The sequence below is a fragment of the Galeopterus variegatus genome, unplaced genomic scaffold (assembly GCF_000696425.1).
Source record: "Galeopterus variegatus unplaced genomic scaffold, G_variegatus-3.0.2 Scaffold764, whole genome shotgun sequence".
Taxonomy (NCBI): domain Eukaryota; kingdom Metazoa; phylum Chordata; class Mammalia; order Dermoptera; family Cynocephalidae; genus Galeopterus; species Galeopterus variegatus.
Window position 1 is genome coordinate 372119 of NW_007726875.1, and position 14251 is coordinate 386369.

The window sequence follows — 14251 nt, forward strand, 5'->3', positions numbered from 1 at the left end:
ATTTGTACTTCATATACAAATATCACAAATTTGAAGCCAAAATAAATATCTTTTATTAAAAAAAATCACAAATTTGATCCCAGATAGATGGACATATGAGGGTCCATAATAACCAAAAGGGGTATTTGTACTTCATATACAAATATCACAAATTTGAAGCCAAAATAAATATCTTTTATTAAAATCACAAATTTGACCCCAGATAGATGGACATATGAGGGTCCATAATAACCAAAAGGGGAAAAAAAAAAAAAAATTAGGTGCAGACAGAATGCCTTTCAGCAGAGAACTACACTGTAAAAGCAACTTATGCAGTGGGGAGGGGCGGGGGTGGAGAGGAATGGGTAAAGGGGCATGAAAATCAAGTACAATGTATTTTAAGAAGTAAAACTTAAAAAAAAACAGCTTATGCAATCAACACATACTGAGCCAGGCATTGCCCAGGCCCGAGGACCTGCCTGGAGAAACCTGCTGTTCTAGGGCTCACATTCCAGAGGGGGAGGCAGTCAGTAAGCAGGTAAAAGACAGATATTCAAAAGGTGTGTGTGTGTGTGGTGACATGCAGGGAGTATGGGGGAAATTTCTCCCGAGGAGACACTGCAGAGCCCAGACCTGTAGAAGGTAATAGAAGAGGAAGGGTGAATGGGGGAAATGGTGATGATGGAGATGGTGACGGTTGAGATTGGAGGTGATAGTGGTGGTGGTGGTGGTAGTAGTGGTAAAGATGGTGGTGGTGGTGGTTGTGATGGAGGTGGTGGTGGTGGTGGTGGCAGTGTTGGCAGTGGCATGACATAAATCTTTATTCTTTGAGAAAAGTGGAGCCCTGATAGAATGTCTTTTGACAGCATTTAGAGTTCCACAGTTACTTCTAAACCCTACTGTAGTAGCAACAGAGGGAGAGGAGAAATTGACAGCTGAGCCTCTGACAACCTTTTTCTTTTCTTTTTTTAAAACAGCTTAATTAAGATGCAATTTATATACCATAAAGTTTACCTGTTTAATGTGGACAATTTATTGATTTTTATTTGTGCAACCATTACAACAGATAATCTTAGAACATTTTCATCACCCCAAAAGAAATCCTGTGCCCGTTAGTAGTCATTCTCTGTAAACCCCCACCCCCAGTCCCCAGCAATCACTGATCTTTCTGTCTTTATGGATTTGCCTGTTCTGGACATTTCTTATCAGCGGAATCAAACACTCCCACCCAACAGCCACAAATTCCCTGTGCCCCATGTCCTGGTGGAGAAATGTCAGAGCAGGCCCTGACTTTACCCAGGAAGAGGTCAGGAATGCTGGTCCCATATCGGTTCATTTTGCACTTTGCTCTGTAGAAGTGGGATTGCAGAAGAAAAGTTCTCACTGCAGCTGTGGTCACATACAGATTTTCTTGAATTTCTCAAACGTGGTTTGTTTCTGTGCTTGCATTGGGTTTGTGTGTAGCTTTCTGTCTGTTTCTTGTGGCCGTGTCTGGGAAGTTGCCCCCCTCTGCCCCTCTAATAAATCTTCAAACCCAGGGGGGTCCTGGGAGGAGCTGGTTGCAGCTGTGTGTTCATAGCTAGTGAGAACATTGTAGGCTCAAGGCCAGCTGGAGGCCCAGTCAGCTATACCTTGCTGGGTTCTGTTGTGTACCTAGCTCATTGTTTGCCAGCAGTTCCAATCAAGAGATTTCACCTAAGCTCCTTGAATTGAATTCTGGCTTCTCTTGAATGATGCAGCTGCCCTCCTGTACATGGGGATTTAGCTGGGGTGGGGGGAGGGTTGACCAGGACCTGAACTCTGATTTGCTGCAGTCTCCTCCACCCTCTGTTGTCCCGCACTCCTGGCTGACTTCTTATGCCTCCTACCTGGTTCTGTAGATGGGTCAGTCCAGGTCTGCAGGTCTATGCCATTTCCACCAATCTCCAGAGTGGGCTACGTACTTCCTACATTTTTTGCAAATATACATATATTTTTTATTTCAGATTTTTAGTTGTTTTCATGAGAGGAGCAATCCTGACACCTAGCCCCCCTCTATGTTATTAGGAATTAAAGTCTCTGTAATAGATTAACAGACCTTGCATTTCTGGGATAAACCCAAATCTGGTATGGTATTACCTACATCATGTATATAACCATGCATGGTTGCAATGAGTTTGCTGATTTTAAGGTTTTCACATCTGGATTTATAACTGAGATTGTCCTGTAATTTTGCTTTTTCATCCTATCTATGGCTGATCTTTTTTTTTAATTCTGGTAATACCAGTCTGATAAAATGAGTAGCCCCTCTCACTTTTATGTTAATTTTTATCTATACAAGTACAAAATTGGCGTTCTATTGATATTTAATAAGCAATTGCTTGGAAATAATTCTGCATGAGCTCTGGATGTGGTGGGTGCACAGTTGAGTTCAGAGACCCTGGCTTTGGTCTCCTGGTGTCCCCATGGTCTGCATCTCACCCTATGTGCATCTCTATCTCCATGTCCTTTGCAGATCCTTGAGTCCTGGCACTGGCCGAGCTCCTCTGGGCATCCTGTCATCCTTGGCGTCTCTCCCTTGGAGCCACCTTATCCCTGGCTTGACACAGTCACATTTTTGGGTGTAGGTTTGGAAAGATGCTGCCTTTGGAGAAGGCGTTTGCCTCCCCCAGGAGCTCCCTGGTCCCTCAAGAACTGCCCATTCCAGCTGCCAGAGTCCAGCAGGAGGAACCTGAGACCACGCCTAGGAGGTCCCCCGCCGACCTTGAGTTCTCCCGCTTGCGCTTCCGGGAATTTGTCTACCAGGAGACTGCTGGACCCCACCAGACCCTGGCCCGGCTCCACGAGCTGTGTCGCCAGTGGCTGAGGCCTGAGGCACGTTCCAAGGAACAGATGCTGGAGCTGCTGGTGCTGGAGCAGTTCCTGGGCATCTTGCCTGACAAGGTCCGGCCGTGGGTGGTGGCACAGTATCCCGAGAGCTGCAAGAAGGCGGCCTCCCTGGTGGAGGGCCTTGCTGAGGTCCTGGAGGAGCCAGGTGAGGCTGCTGTCCTAGAAGAAAGCATGCCTTAGAGGAAACGGGGGAGAGGGTGGTCCTGGAAGGACTGGAATCCTTAGCATAGAGCCCAACCTCAGCCTTGGTTTACCCGAGAGCACTTAGTTCTCCCATGTGTGACAGGCACAAAGATGAGCAGCCCCAAGTTGCTTGGGCACAGGGTTGTCTTATGGGCCAGGACAGCTGCTTGGGCTTCTTCTCTCACACCTATCTTCCAGATGTAAGGAAGCAGGAGGAATGAGGGAGGGCAGTCAAGGGCAGGGACCAGTCTCTTAAAGACTGGTGAAATATTCTGGGTATGTTGAGGGGGTAGTGATGGGGCCCAGGAGTCCACAGGCTCAGGGTCAGAACCTGGGTCCGTGCTTGTACCCCTGTGGTTTACTGTGTGATTGTTAGCACATGCCCCAAACTCTTGAGGTCACTGTTCCCTCGGTTGTACACAGGGATGCTGTTGAGTTCCCCTGCTGGGTCATCTTCAGCTTTCAGCGAGGGAGTGTGGGAGAGACACGCAGAGCCTCCACTGTTACAAGGTGGGCCAGCGAGTCCCAGCAGAAACCCTGGACCTGGGGAGGCCCTCGCACCCCCCGAGACTCGTGAGTGACCAGCCAGCCCACCAGCCTCTCAGGCTGGGCCTTAGCTGGGGTGGTGGGCAGGGGTCTGTGATTGGGAGATCGCAGGAGGATGACGCTTTGGAGGCAGCAGGCGAGCCAAAGGGAGGCCGTGTAGTGGAGGCCTTGAAGTCCAGGCTATAATTGGGACTTAACTCCTGTAGGTTCTCGTGAATTTTAGGAGTATTATGTTTTATTAAATTCCTTTTCAGAGATGGTGCAACAAATCATACATGCTTATCACAAATAGTGAAAAAGCATTGATATATAAAGAAAAAGTAATCTCCTCACCCCTCGTACCCTCTAAAAATAAAATTGAGTGTCCCATTGCATGTCTCTTCATGTCTTTATGCACATCACACACCACGTGCAGAGGGTCTGTGGTTGTCTCCCCAGGAACATGATGTGCTTGGCCTGAGCACCTGCTGCTCAGAAGGGGCAGACCCTCCACATGCTCAGCCCTGGCTTGTCTTCAAGTTGGAATTTATTGCCATGAGGTTTCTGCCCCCTTTGAACAAGGCTACAGTAATACGTCCTTACACCTGTGCCTGTCAGGGCCTCTAGTTTGTGTAAGTGGGTTCCTCAGGACCTCTGGAAAATGGGCACATGAGTTTTACATTTCATGTACAGTAGAAACTTCCACGTGATTTCCCTAAAGTTTTGTGGCATATAAAGTGCCAACATAGGAGGGCATCCATTTGCCCACATCAGTGCCAGCACTGTGTGTTGTTGCTTTTTAAGATTTCCACCAATCTAGTGGGTAAAAAAAGTAATATCTTCTTTGTGGCTTGAATTGGCATTTCTGGGGCCACCACTGAGCTTGAGCGCCTTTTTGTTCTCTTCTTGGCTGCTCTGCTCTGTAACTTGAAAATAGATGTCGTGTGAATTGAGCCTTGAGACCTGCCATGATATGAGCACACTGGGGCCTCTCCACTTTTCCTGGGGTCTGTGTGGGGAGCAGGAGCATCTCCGTGACTGTTTTGAGTGTGCCCAGCTTCGGAGAACTTGTCTTCTCAGCTCTGCATTTCTTTCTCCCCAGCCTGGCCTGCTCCAAACCCTGTGCTTCCAGAACAGGGGAATGTTGGGGAAGAAAGGACTGAAGAGGCCAGCCCTGCCAAAGTTGAGCCGAAGGTGAGTAAAGGCTACTTGGGTATTCTGGGGGGCGAGGGGACCACTGTTGGCCCTTGGGGGCTGACTTTGTCCAGTAGCTCACAGGGCCTGTCCCCGAGGAGGAGGGTCTGTCCCCCCGTGGCTTATGGGCATCTCTCCCTCCCCCATTGTGAATACTCTGCCGTGGAGTGGGATAATCGGCCCCAGATGTCCATAGTGCTGAGGCTGAGATACCTGCCCTGGCGGTAACCCAAGGATGGAACCCACGAGAGGCTTGCATCCATGCAAGGTGTGGTGGGTTGGAGCTCCTGGGCTGGTACTGGCGCCCAGTGTGCCTACTGTGGTTACAGGGCTGTGGGTTCATCCTCCTGCATGGGCAGGAGGCCTCAGCTGGGGCTACACTGCCATTTCAGAAGCTAAGGTCGTTTCCAGAGGAGCCTCGACCCATGGGGGAGTGGGGCCACCTGGACCCTGCCGAGGAGAACTTGAAGAGCTACAGGAAGCTGCTCCTGTTGGGTGAGACCCGCCTTCCACGGGCTCGCACTCCACCCTCCATCCTTTTCTAAAACTGTTGTCATGGGGGATTCTGACCCTTCCCCTCCGGGCTTTGGTTGGGACACAGTGGTAAATGAATTTGAACTTGAGTGTGTTTTGAACTTGAACTCATTTGCTGAGGTCCCCACCCTTCCTGGTCTACACATTTGAGTCCTGCCCTTGGGCTTTCAGTTTGCAGCTCCTGCCTGTAGGACCTGAAGCCTCTGAATTTGGAAAAGCCTTGTGGCCCCAAGGCACCAACATTCCCCTCCTTAGTGCAGGGTTGGGGCCTATTGGCCCCGTGGCCTGGCGAGCAGTCTTACTTCTTTTGTAGATGTTCTTGCCCCAGAAACGCTCCTTTGTAGGAAGGCCCAAACACAGACTCCTGAGCCCTTTGTAGTTTTAATTTTATGTTCCCGTATCTTTAACTTTGCCTGTTCTCTGCCCCACCGGCCTGTTCAGCCTTGCCCAGGCAGACCCTCTTCTTTCAGGGGCTCAGCTTTCCAGGGGCTCTGACAGGGAGGCTGCTTTGGTGGGGATGCTGGTGCAGAGAAAAAGACAGGCTACAGCCCTGACCCTGGCCAGCCCACAGGACATGAGGCCTGTCAGCTGCTTTCTGTTTCAACGCCTCTTTTAGATTTTTGGTTTTTTAACCTCACTCAGGGTATCAGCTTTCCCAGCCTGATTTTGCCTCCAGGCTGGACACAGAGGAACTTCGGTTGGTGGAAAGAGACTCGCCAGGAGGCAGCCTCTCAGGTGAGGTTGGGTTAGAGAGAGGTGATTAGGGGCTGGGGTGGGCAGGGTGCCTTTCTCTCAGAGGCTGACAGGGCCTCCTCACAGCTCCACTGGCTTCAGCCAAGACTTCAACTTTGACTTTACTCATTTTCCCACCCACCATGTCAGAGCAGGAGGCAGGAATCCAGTTATTTTAATAATCTCTGGCTTTGTAACAAACCATCCCAAAACTCAGTCACCTAAAATTACAGTGTTGTCAATGACTATGATCATGTGGGTTGATTGGGTTCAGCTGGGTGGCCGTTCTGCTCCATTTGGTGGCTGCTAGGGCTGTGCACATAGTGCACTCACTTAGAGGCTTGACCAAGGCTGGTTTGTCCCAGATGACCTCCCTCCCATGGCTGGCAGTGGGTGCTCCTGACAGGGGGCTTAGCTGGGGCTGTTGACCTGGGTTCTCCTTCATGTTACCTCCTCAAGTTGGTTGGGCTTCCTCACAGTATGGCATCTGTGTTCTGAGAGAAAGTGTTCTAGGAGGGTGAGCATTACCAAGCCTCTGCTTGCATCATGCAAGCTAATGCAGGTCACATGGCCAAGCCAGTGTGTGTGTGGGAGGGGAGACCACCCAAGGGTAGGATTCCTGAGGGATGTAGTTTACTCCGGGCCACACAAGAGCTCTTGGTCCTTCCTGGTGGCAGCCTGGGCTCCCTTCCTCTTTCAACCCTGTCTGTGTGGCCTCTATTACCAGAGTCACCTCAGTCCATGATGGCTGTTCCAGGTCTCACGCCCACAGCAGCAGGGAGGAGGCCCCTCCCCAGTCTTCTGCTGATGCCCACTGGTGAGAATGTAGGCACGTGGCCACTTCAGCTGAGGGGCAGGCTGGGAGTAACAGGCTTTCTCCAGGCAGCCATGAGTTCAGCTGACGTTCAGGGGCTGTGAAGAAGGGAAGACAGACAGGGGGACAGGAGGCAGGCTTGTGAGACCAGCAAGGCATGACACTGCCTTGGGCAGCTATGTGGTCTTGCTCATCAAGTCCACTGCCCTGAGGTTGTCAGAAGGCTGACTGAGGCTGTGCATGCCAAGTGCTTTTCCCTTTGCTGGGCTTTGGGGGCCTCACATACTCTTTTTATAGGCCCTCCCACCCATTTGGCAGTTTCCGTCTCTGAACCCTGGGAGTTGGGACTGCTCACATTCTGGCCTTGTTTCAGGTGGCGGGAGGTGGCAGGAAAGCACAGGGAGCATGGGTGAGGAAGCGTCCATGCGTGAGACGCTGATGGAGAGTCTCACAGGGGGCACTCCTATCAACCCCTCATCGGGCACCATCCAGGAGGAGGAAGAGCAGCCTTGGGAGGTTCTGGATCCTCAAGACAGGGAGTTGAGCCCTGTCACCATGGCTCAGAGACAGTCAGTCATCCAGAAGCCAGCCCAGACCACCCCGCTGCCAGGCCTTGGAACCAAGAGGCCCTACCCAGAGGATGGGGGTGGACAGGGCCTTGAGTGTGTCTCTAGCCGGAGCATCTGCCAGCCCCGCCACGGGAGGAAGGAGCCTGGTGCAGCGGGCCATGGTGCAGGGTTCCTGGCTGGGCAGGACCCGGGTACCTCTGCTGCCGGCTGCCCTGTGGCCGCTGTGCCAGGAGCATCCCGAGGGAAGCCCTACACCTGCAGTGAGTGTGGGGAGGCCTTCGCATGGCTCTCACACCTCATGGAACATCACAGAGGCCACAGCGGCAGGAAGCGCTATGCATGCCAGGGCTGCTGGAAAACCTTCAACTTCAGCCTGGCTCTGGCCGAGCACCAGAAGACCCATGAGAAGGAGAAAGGCTATGTGTTGGGGGGGGCCTTGGGCCCCCACCCTGGCACACGTGACACCCACATTAGTGGGAGGATGGGTGGGCTCCCAGAGTGTGTGGAAAGTGATGTGTTTCCTGTGCAGCCTGAGGCACAGGGGTGAACCACTGTGCTGTAAGTGTCTCATGAGAGGGACTGCCTTGCCTGGCTGGGAGTCCCAAGCAATATGTCAGACTCCCTAAAAACCCTTGCGTGGTGGCTTCCTGTTGGTTTCTGTGTGGACATAAGTCAGCTTATGTTCTAAATGAGCTAGTGTGGCTAAAGCACTTAGAGCCGGGACAGGCCCACAGGAAGCCCTCACCTCCTTGTGTACACCCCCTGAGTGTAAGCCGCTGGATGTGAAAGACTCCGCTTGCTTCTGCAGCCATCTTAGCACCACCCACATGCTAGATTGTTTGACATTGTGCAACGTGTAGAGTTGCCTTAAGGTGTGTGATCTTTCTTGAAGTCATCCTTGCTTCAGTTCCTCCTGTTTGAGCTCCCCAGGGTTGTTCAAGCAGAAATCTTGCTAGCTGTTTTGGTCTTTTTGTAAATGTGTGATGTCAAGTTCACTTCTGAATCCCGAAAAGCGGAAACTGTTTCCTTGTGTAACTCACATGTCTTTACCTGTATGGAGTGGCTTACATAAAGATGGCAAAATCACCTGGAGCCTAATAATGCAGGCTTTTCAGACTGTGGGTCCCAGCCCATTAGTGAATTGTGAAATCAAATTAGTGGGTATTACAAAGCAATGAAGTAGAATAAAATAGGTCAAATGCATCATGTAGTAAAGGCAAATATTGTTTTGTGAAACTTTTTAGTCATATATCTAAATATGAGAACTGCTTGCAATGTAAAATGTATTTCTTACTGGGGGGTTGTGATCAAAATAGGTTGAAAACACTAATAAAGGTTGACAAGGAGATCATTGTGTCTGCCAGAGCAAAGAGAACTAAACTCTTTGGGCTACACTGGGTGATCTTTTGCTTTTTGCATTTAATCTCAGATTATAGCATTGTTTCCATTGCCTGAGCTTAAATTTAATTGCTCCCTGTAGATACAGAAGCTGGTGCCTCTTTCTGTCACTGTGTTTGAGCAGGCAATCTGTTGTAATGGCCCCCAAATCACAGAAGCTTAACATAATAAAGATTTATTTCTTCACTCACATGATAGTTCATTGTCTTGTGGTTGTTGTTGCAGCTGCTTGTTTGTGTGTGGGTGGGAGGTTCACTCTGCTCCATGCAGTGATTTGGGGATCCTGTCTCCATCCCTATTGTAGCTCCACTCTCCACTGGACCCTTTGGAACTCTTGGGGAAGACACATCATTCACTTGGGAGATGATATACATCGCTGCCACTCACATATCACTGGAGAGAAATGATCCTGTGGCCCCAGTCACTTGCAAGGGGCTGGGAATTGTCTATCTGGGTGCCTGTCTCTGCCATGGTTACTGAACTCAGTTCCCCTCTTAGCCTGACTACCCCCTCCCCCAAGTCTAATTGTGTCCTTTCAACTCTCATTCCTGGCCTAACCCATGAGTTCACCTTCTGCTGCCACAGGGAGATCTCCCCCTATGACACATCCCACTCTTAGCTCTTGGGCCATGGATGAGTTGTTTATTATGAAGCCTGGCATCTCGTCTCTTCAGTTTCTCATCTCATGTCTCAGTGCACAGCTAGATGCCTGTGCCTTTTTTTGTTTATATTACTTTAAAAACTTTATTTGGAAATAATTTCAAACTCATACAAAAGGCACAGAAATAATAAAAATAGTACAAAGAACATTTGTACACATCTCACCAAGACCTACCTATTATCAACATTTTACCCCACTTGCCCAGGATTTCTGTATACGCTCCTGCATCTGGGCTGTGTGAAGTCCACAGTCCTGTTTGTGATGCTTCCGTTGCTCACTGGGTCAAAGTGTTCAATTTCTCCACTTTATTTTTTTTTTCCTTTTTATCTAATAAGCAATCTGTGGGAAGATGCTTTAAGATCATGCAAATACCCTGCTCCTTATCAAAATCCTGCCCTCCCTCATATTTAGCCTTCATTGATGATTCTTGCCTAAATCAGTCTTTACCATGATGGTTACAAAGTGATGACTTTCCAGCAGTAGCCCTCTTTCCACATTTATGGGCTGGCCCTCCATTCCACTGCCAACTGGCACCCTCTTCTCATTTATTTATCTTTATAATTGGAATGGACTCATGGATTTCTGGTTTTTTCAGTGGTTAATGATTTATAGTTTATTGCTATTATAACTGTTGCTTAGTTATTTTGGTGCTCAAGTTGTCCCAGATGTGGCCAATGGGAGTCTTTTCAGGGTGGTCCCTGTGTCCTTTTGACATGCCTCCATTTTTTTTTTTTTTTGTCTTTTTTCGTGTCCGGCAATGGATCGCAACCCTCAGTGTCGCGCCCGTACTGGACCGGGACCGGCAACGGGATCGCAACCCTCGGTGTTGCTCCCACACCTTGCTCAGCCAGTGAGCGGGAACCGGTTTGTATGTGGGATCCGAACCCTCGGCGGGAGCGCCACCGCACTCCCAAGCGGCGCACTGTAGCAGTGCGCCACCGGGCCGGCCCGACATGCCTCCATTTTTTGAGCACTTCCTTGCTTTTTGGTATAATGAGATGTTTCAAACTCATCGTGTTTCTACCCTTCCTCAGGACTAAAATCAGCTGTTTCTCCAAAGAGCTGGTTCCTTTTAGTGGGCAATGGTATTAGAGACCAAGACTTGGGAACTAGCTGTGTACATTGCTAATAGGGTGTCTTCTGCTGAGCTATGAAACATACTTATGTATATAATATTTCATATGTGAAATATATGTACATATATAAATGTGCATAGGTGCATGCACAAGATGTATCTGTGCATATACACATACATACGCAGCAAAACCTCCATTTCCAACCTGACTCCCTCCATCCCACATTTTTTTTTCCTTTTTGTCTTTTTTACTGACCGGTAACGGGATCGCAACCCTCGGTGTTGCGCCCGCACCGGGGACTAGCAACGGGATCGCAACCCTTGGTGTTGCGCCCGCACCGCGCTCAGCCAGTGAGCGGGAACCGGTCTCCACATGGGATCCGAACCCTTGGCGGGAGCGCCGCCACACTCCCAAGCAGCGCACTCTCCAGTGCGCCACAGGGCCGGCCCCATTCCACATTTTTATGTCCCTTCAACACAGAAGACCAGTACCCCAAAAATCAATATTTACCAATTTAATGAATCCTAAAATGCCTTCAAAATAGTTTCAGAATTTCTTTTCCCAAACTACAACAAAAAAAATGAACATAGAAGATTTCAGGAATTTTTGCTATTCCCCTATACCACCACTACTCTTGGATGATTTATTTTAGGAGCACTCATGGACGATTTATTTTAGAGGGAAACAGAGCCAGATATTCCCACTTGTTAACCCCAGGGGAGGCTGGGCTGGCTCAGGCACTGGGGGCAGTAGGTCTGAACCAAGTGTGTCAACTTCTACACAAAGTTGCAGCAACAGAGGCCATTGAGAAAGAGGAAGCCGATGGGAGGCACAAGAAGGTGGTCCCAGTTTCTCCAGGAAAAGTGTACAGACCACGAACACTGACCTGGGACTCAAAAGTATATAGGATATCTGGGGAAACCCTGGGAGGGCACTGAGAATGAGTGGAGTTTGTGGCTGGTTCATACAGAGTGTGAGAAATTGGCTGTGTTCAAAGGGAAAGGTAAATCACATAAACCTGGCATGACGGGAATATGTTTTAATGGGAAGATGCTTACATGCCCTCTGTTTTATGGACTGAATTGTGTTCCCTCAAAGTTCTGTGTTGAAGTCCTAGTTTCCAATGTGATGATATTTGGACATAGGAGATAATTATGGTTAAATGTCATAGGGGTGGGGCCTTAATCCAATAGAGCTGGTGTCCTTAGGAAGAGACAGCGGAGAATGCTCTCTCTGTGCGTGCATAGGGAAGAGGACATAGCAGATGGCGGCCGTCTCTAGCCAGGAAGAGAGGGCTCACCAGAAACCAACCCCAATGGCACCTTGATCTTGTTCAGCTTCCAGAACAAAGAGAGAAATAAATTTCTGTTGTTTAAGCCACCCAGCCTGTGGTATTTTGTTATGGCAGCCTGAGCGGACTCATACATGCCTGCCATTATCTGGGTTGAAGAGAATTTTGTGAATCAGTGTCAACTAGTGCAATGGTTTTGAAAAGCAAACAACCCAATTGTACTAAGAACCACTATGGCATTTGTGTTCCTTGAGCCTTCAATTTCATGTATGATAATTTTTTCCTAAGGAATTAGTAAAAGCAAAAAGCTACAACGAAGGCTCAAATCTTTTGTGGACCTAGGTGTGATACTAAAAATAAAATATACACAAGTGACTAGGATACCAATTTACATGAAGTTATACCCAGTTCTAGAGGAACTATGACTTAAGTTTTGGTAGAGCCATTCAAAGGAATAGTAAGAAGGCATTAATGATAATTGAGAAGACAAGCAACATGGTAGAATAAGTCTAGTTCAAGTAAAACACAAATATTTATTCTACTGTAACTGTACAACATGGTGGATGTGGTCAAATTCTAGCAGAGAAAGTGTAAACATGAAAATAGTAGTTGTGGCAGGAACATGAGATTATGAGGACATTTATTTTTGCTTTTTGAATTCCCTTGAGAATTCCTTATTTACAGGGCTTTTATAATAAAGTTTATTTTTCACCATTTTGAAAAGAATTCTCAATTATGGAAAAGGTTAAAAACACAGACATGAGGGGAAGGAATTTTTCCCATGCTCCTGTTTCATAGGAACTATTACTTTTGACATCTCAGTATATGTACATGTTATCCAGTCATTTTTCTGTGTATGAGATTTTAGTATGTATGTGTTTGGGAGATAGATATCTATATCTGTATGTAGTCTGTGAGCATTCTCATTATAATTGTGTCTTGGGTATCTTTTTTTTTTTTTTCCTTTTTGTCTTTTTTTTTACTGACCGGTAACNTCATTCACACCAAAGTTGGAAATGCACTGCCCTTGCAAGTGCTGGGCTCTGTCTTCCCCATATCCATGCAGAAATCTCTGGGAATGTGGTTGGTGGAACCAGGGGTCAGTCCAGATTCAATGGGCATGAAGCTCACACAACTGAGGGTGCTCTCTTCAGGAAGAATTCAGAATGACAAAATTAGGAGCTTGATCTTGGAAGGGGTCCATGAGAGTGAGGGACCTTAGAGTTCCAGCTTCATTAACTTTGTGACAAATCCATGAAGCCAGAGCCTCAAAACATGGCCCAGCACAGTCTTCTCTCATCCCAAGAGAACTTGAGTTTGTAGAAAGGACAGTTCCCAGAAGTCTCAATGAAACGATTGGCTTTCCAGCTCCAGCCTCTGGCTGATAAAAAGATCTCTTGAGAGTCGGGATCCTGAGGGACTGGTCACACACAATGGGGCAGCTGCCAGGGACACCCTCCCAGCGAGAGTGGCTTCTGGGAAGTGTAGACTCTAGGACAAGTAAATCTCCCCAGCTCCACACCAAGGCCCTTAGGACTGGGGAGTTCTCTCGGACCTTTCCATGCTGTGGTTCTGTCAGACTTTTCAGGGAGGTTTGCCCTCCTCTCCTCATCCACCACATACAATAATGCTTGAGTTATTATCCCTGGCCAATCTTCACTTTGTCGCAGTATCTCTGCTCTGATTTACCTTGTTTATTTTCTGGTAACCTAATTGTCTGTCTTGCCCACTACCTTGCAACCCAGTGAGGCCAGGGGCATTTNAGCGGGAGCGCCACCGCGCTCCCAAGCGGCGCACTCTCCAGTGCGCCACCAGGCCGGCCCAAGTCTTGGGTATCTTAAGTGAACAAATGAGTGAGTGGTCTGGTGGGCTGCAGGGAGACACCGTGGACTCTCTTCACTCAGGCAGATGGCATAACAAGATGGACTGGTATGTTTCTGATGTGGAGAAAGGCAGATCCTCCATTCTGCCCACCCTGATTCCAAGGAATAGTCAGGGACTGAGCTTTTTCCTCACCCCTGAGAGGCTCCTGGGACAGGGCCAAACTTGTGGGCTTCTACAGAGGAACGACTTTGGGAGGCTTGGGCATGATTTTCATGTAATGCATCCAGGTCCCTGTTTCAGAATCACCCAGTGCCTTGATGTGCAGCTTACCGAACACAGCTCAGATGGACCAAAGCAGGGTCTCAGGTTTAACACCCTTACCTTCAGTTGTTTTTCATTCACACCAAAGTTGGAAATGCACTGCCCTTGCAAGTGCTGGGCTCTGTCTTCCCCATATCCATGCAGAAATCTCTGGGAATGTGGTTGGTGGAACCAGGGGTCAGTCCAGATTCAATGGGCATGAAGCTCACACAACTGAGGGTGCTCTCTTCAGGAAGAATTCAGAATGACAAAATTAGGAGCTTGATCTTGGAAGGGGTCCAT

The 14251-nt window shown here is 48.5% G+C and overlaps 1 protein-coding gene across 5 annotated transcripts in view; it reads left to right on the top strand.

Moving 5' to 3' along the window:
• The window catches only part of ZSCAN18 (zinc finger and SCAN domain containing 18), a 47181-nt gene extending 38193 nt beyond the window's left edge, over positions 1-8988 (top strand). For 2 of the 5 annotated variants that reach the window (XM_008572212.1, XM_008572211.1), the window contains exons 2-7: positions 2474-2992; positions 3454-3603; positions 4658-4749; positions 5142-5244; positions 5926-6018; positions 7203-8988. In XM_008572212.1, the coding sequence (XP_008570434.1) occupies positions 2596-2992; positions 3454-3603; positions 4658-4749; positions 5142-5244; positions 5926-6018; positions 7203-7945 (1578 nt within the window). In that variant the 5' untranslated portion in view covers positions 2474-2595 and the 3' untranslated portion in view covers positions 7946-8988. Of the gene's footprint in view, positions 1-2473; positions 2993-3453; positions 3604-4657; positions 4750-5141; positions 5245-5925; positions 6019-7202 lie in introns of those variants that run through there. The other 3 variants (XM_008572208.1, XM_008572209.1, XM_008572210.1) reach the window with 2 other exon arrangements.
• Positions 8989-14251: the final 5263 nt, after the last annotated feature.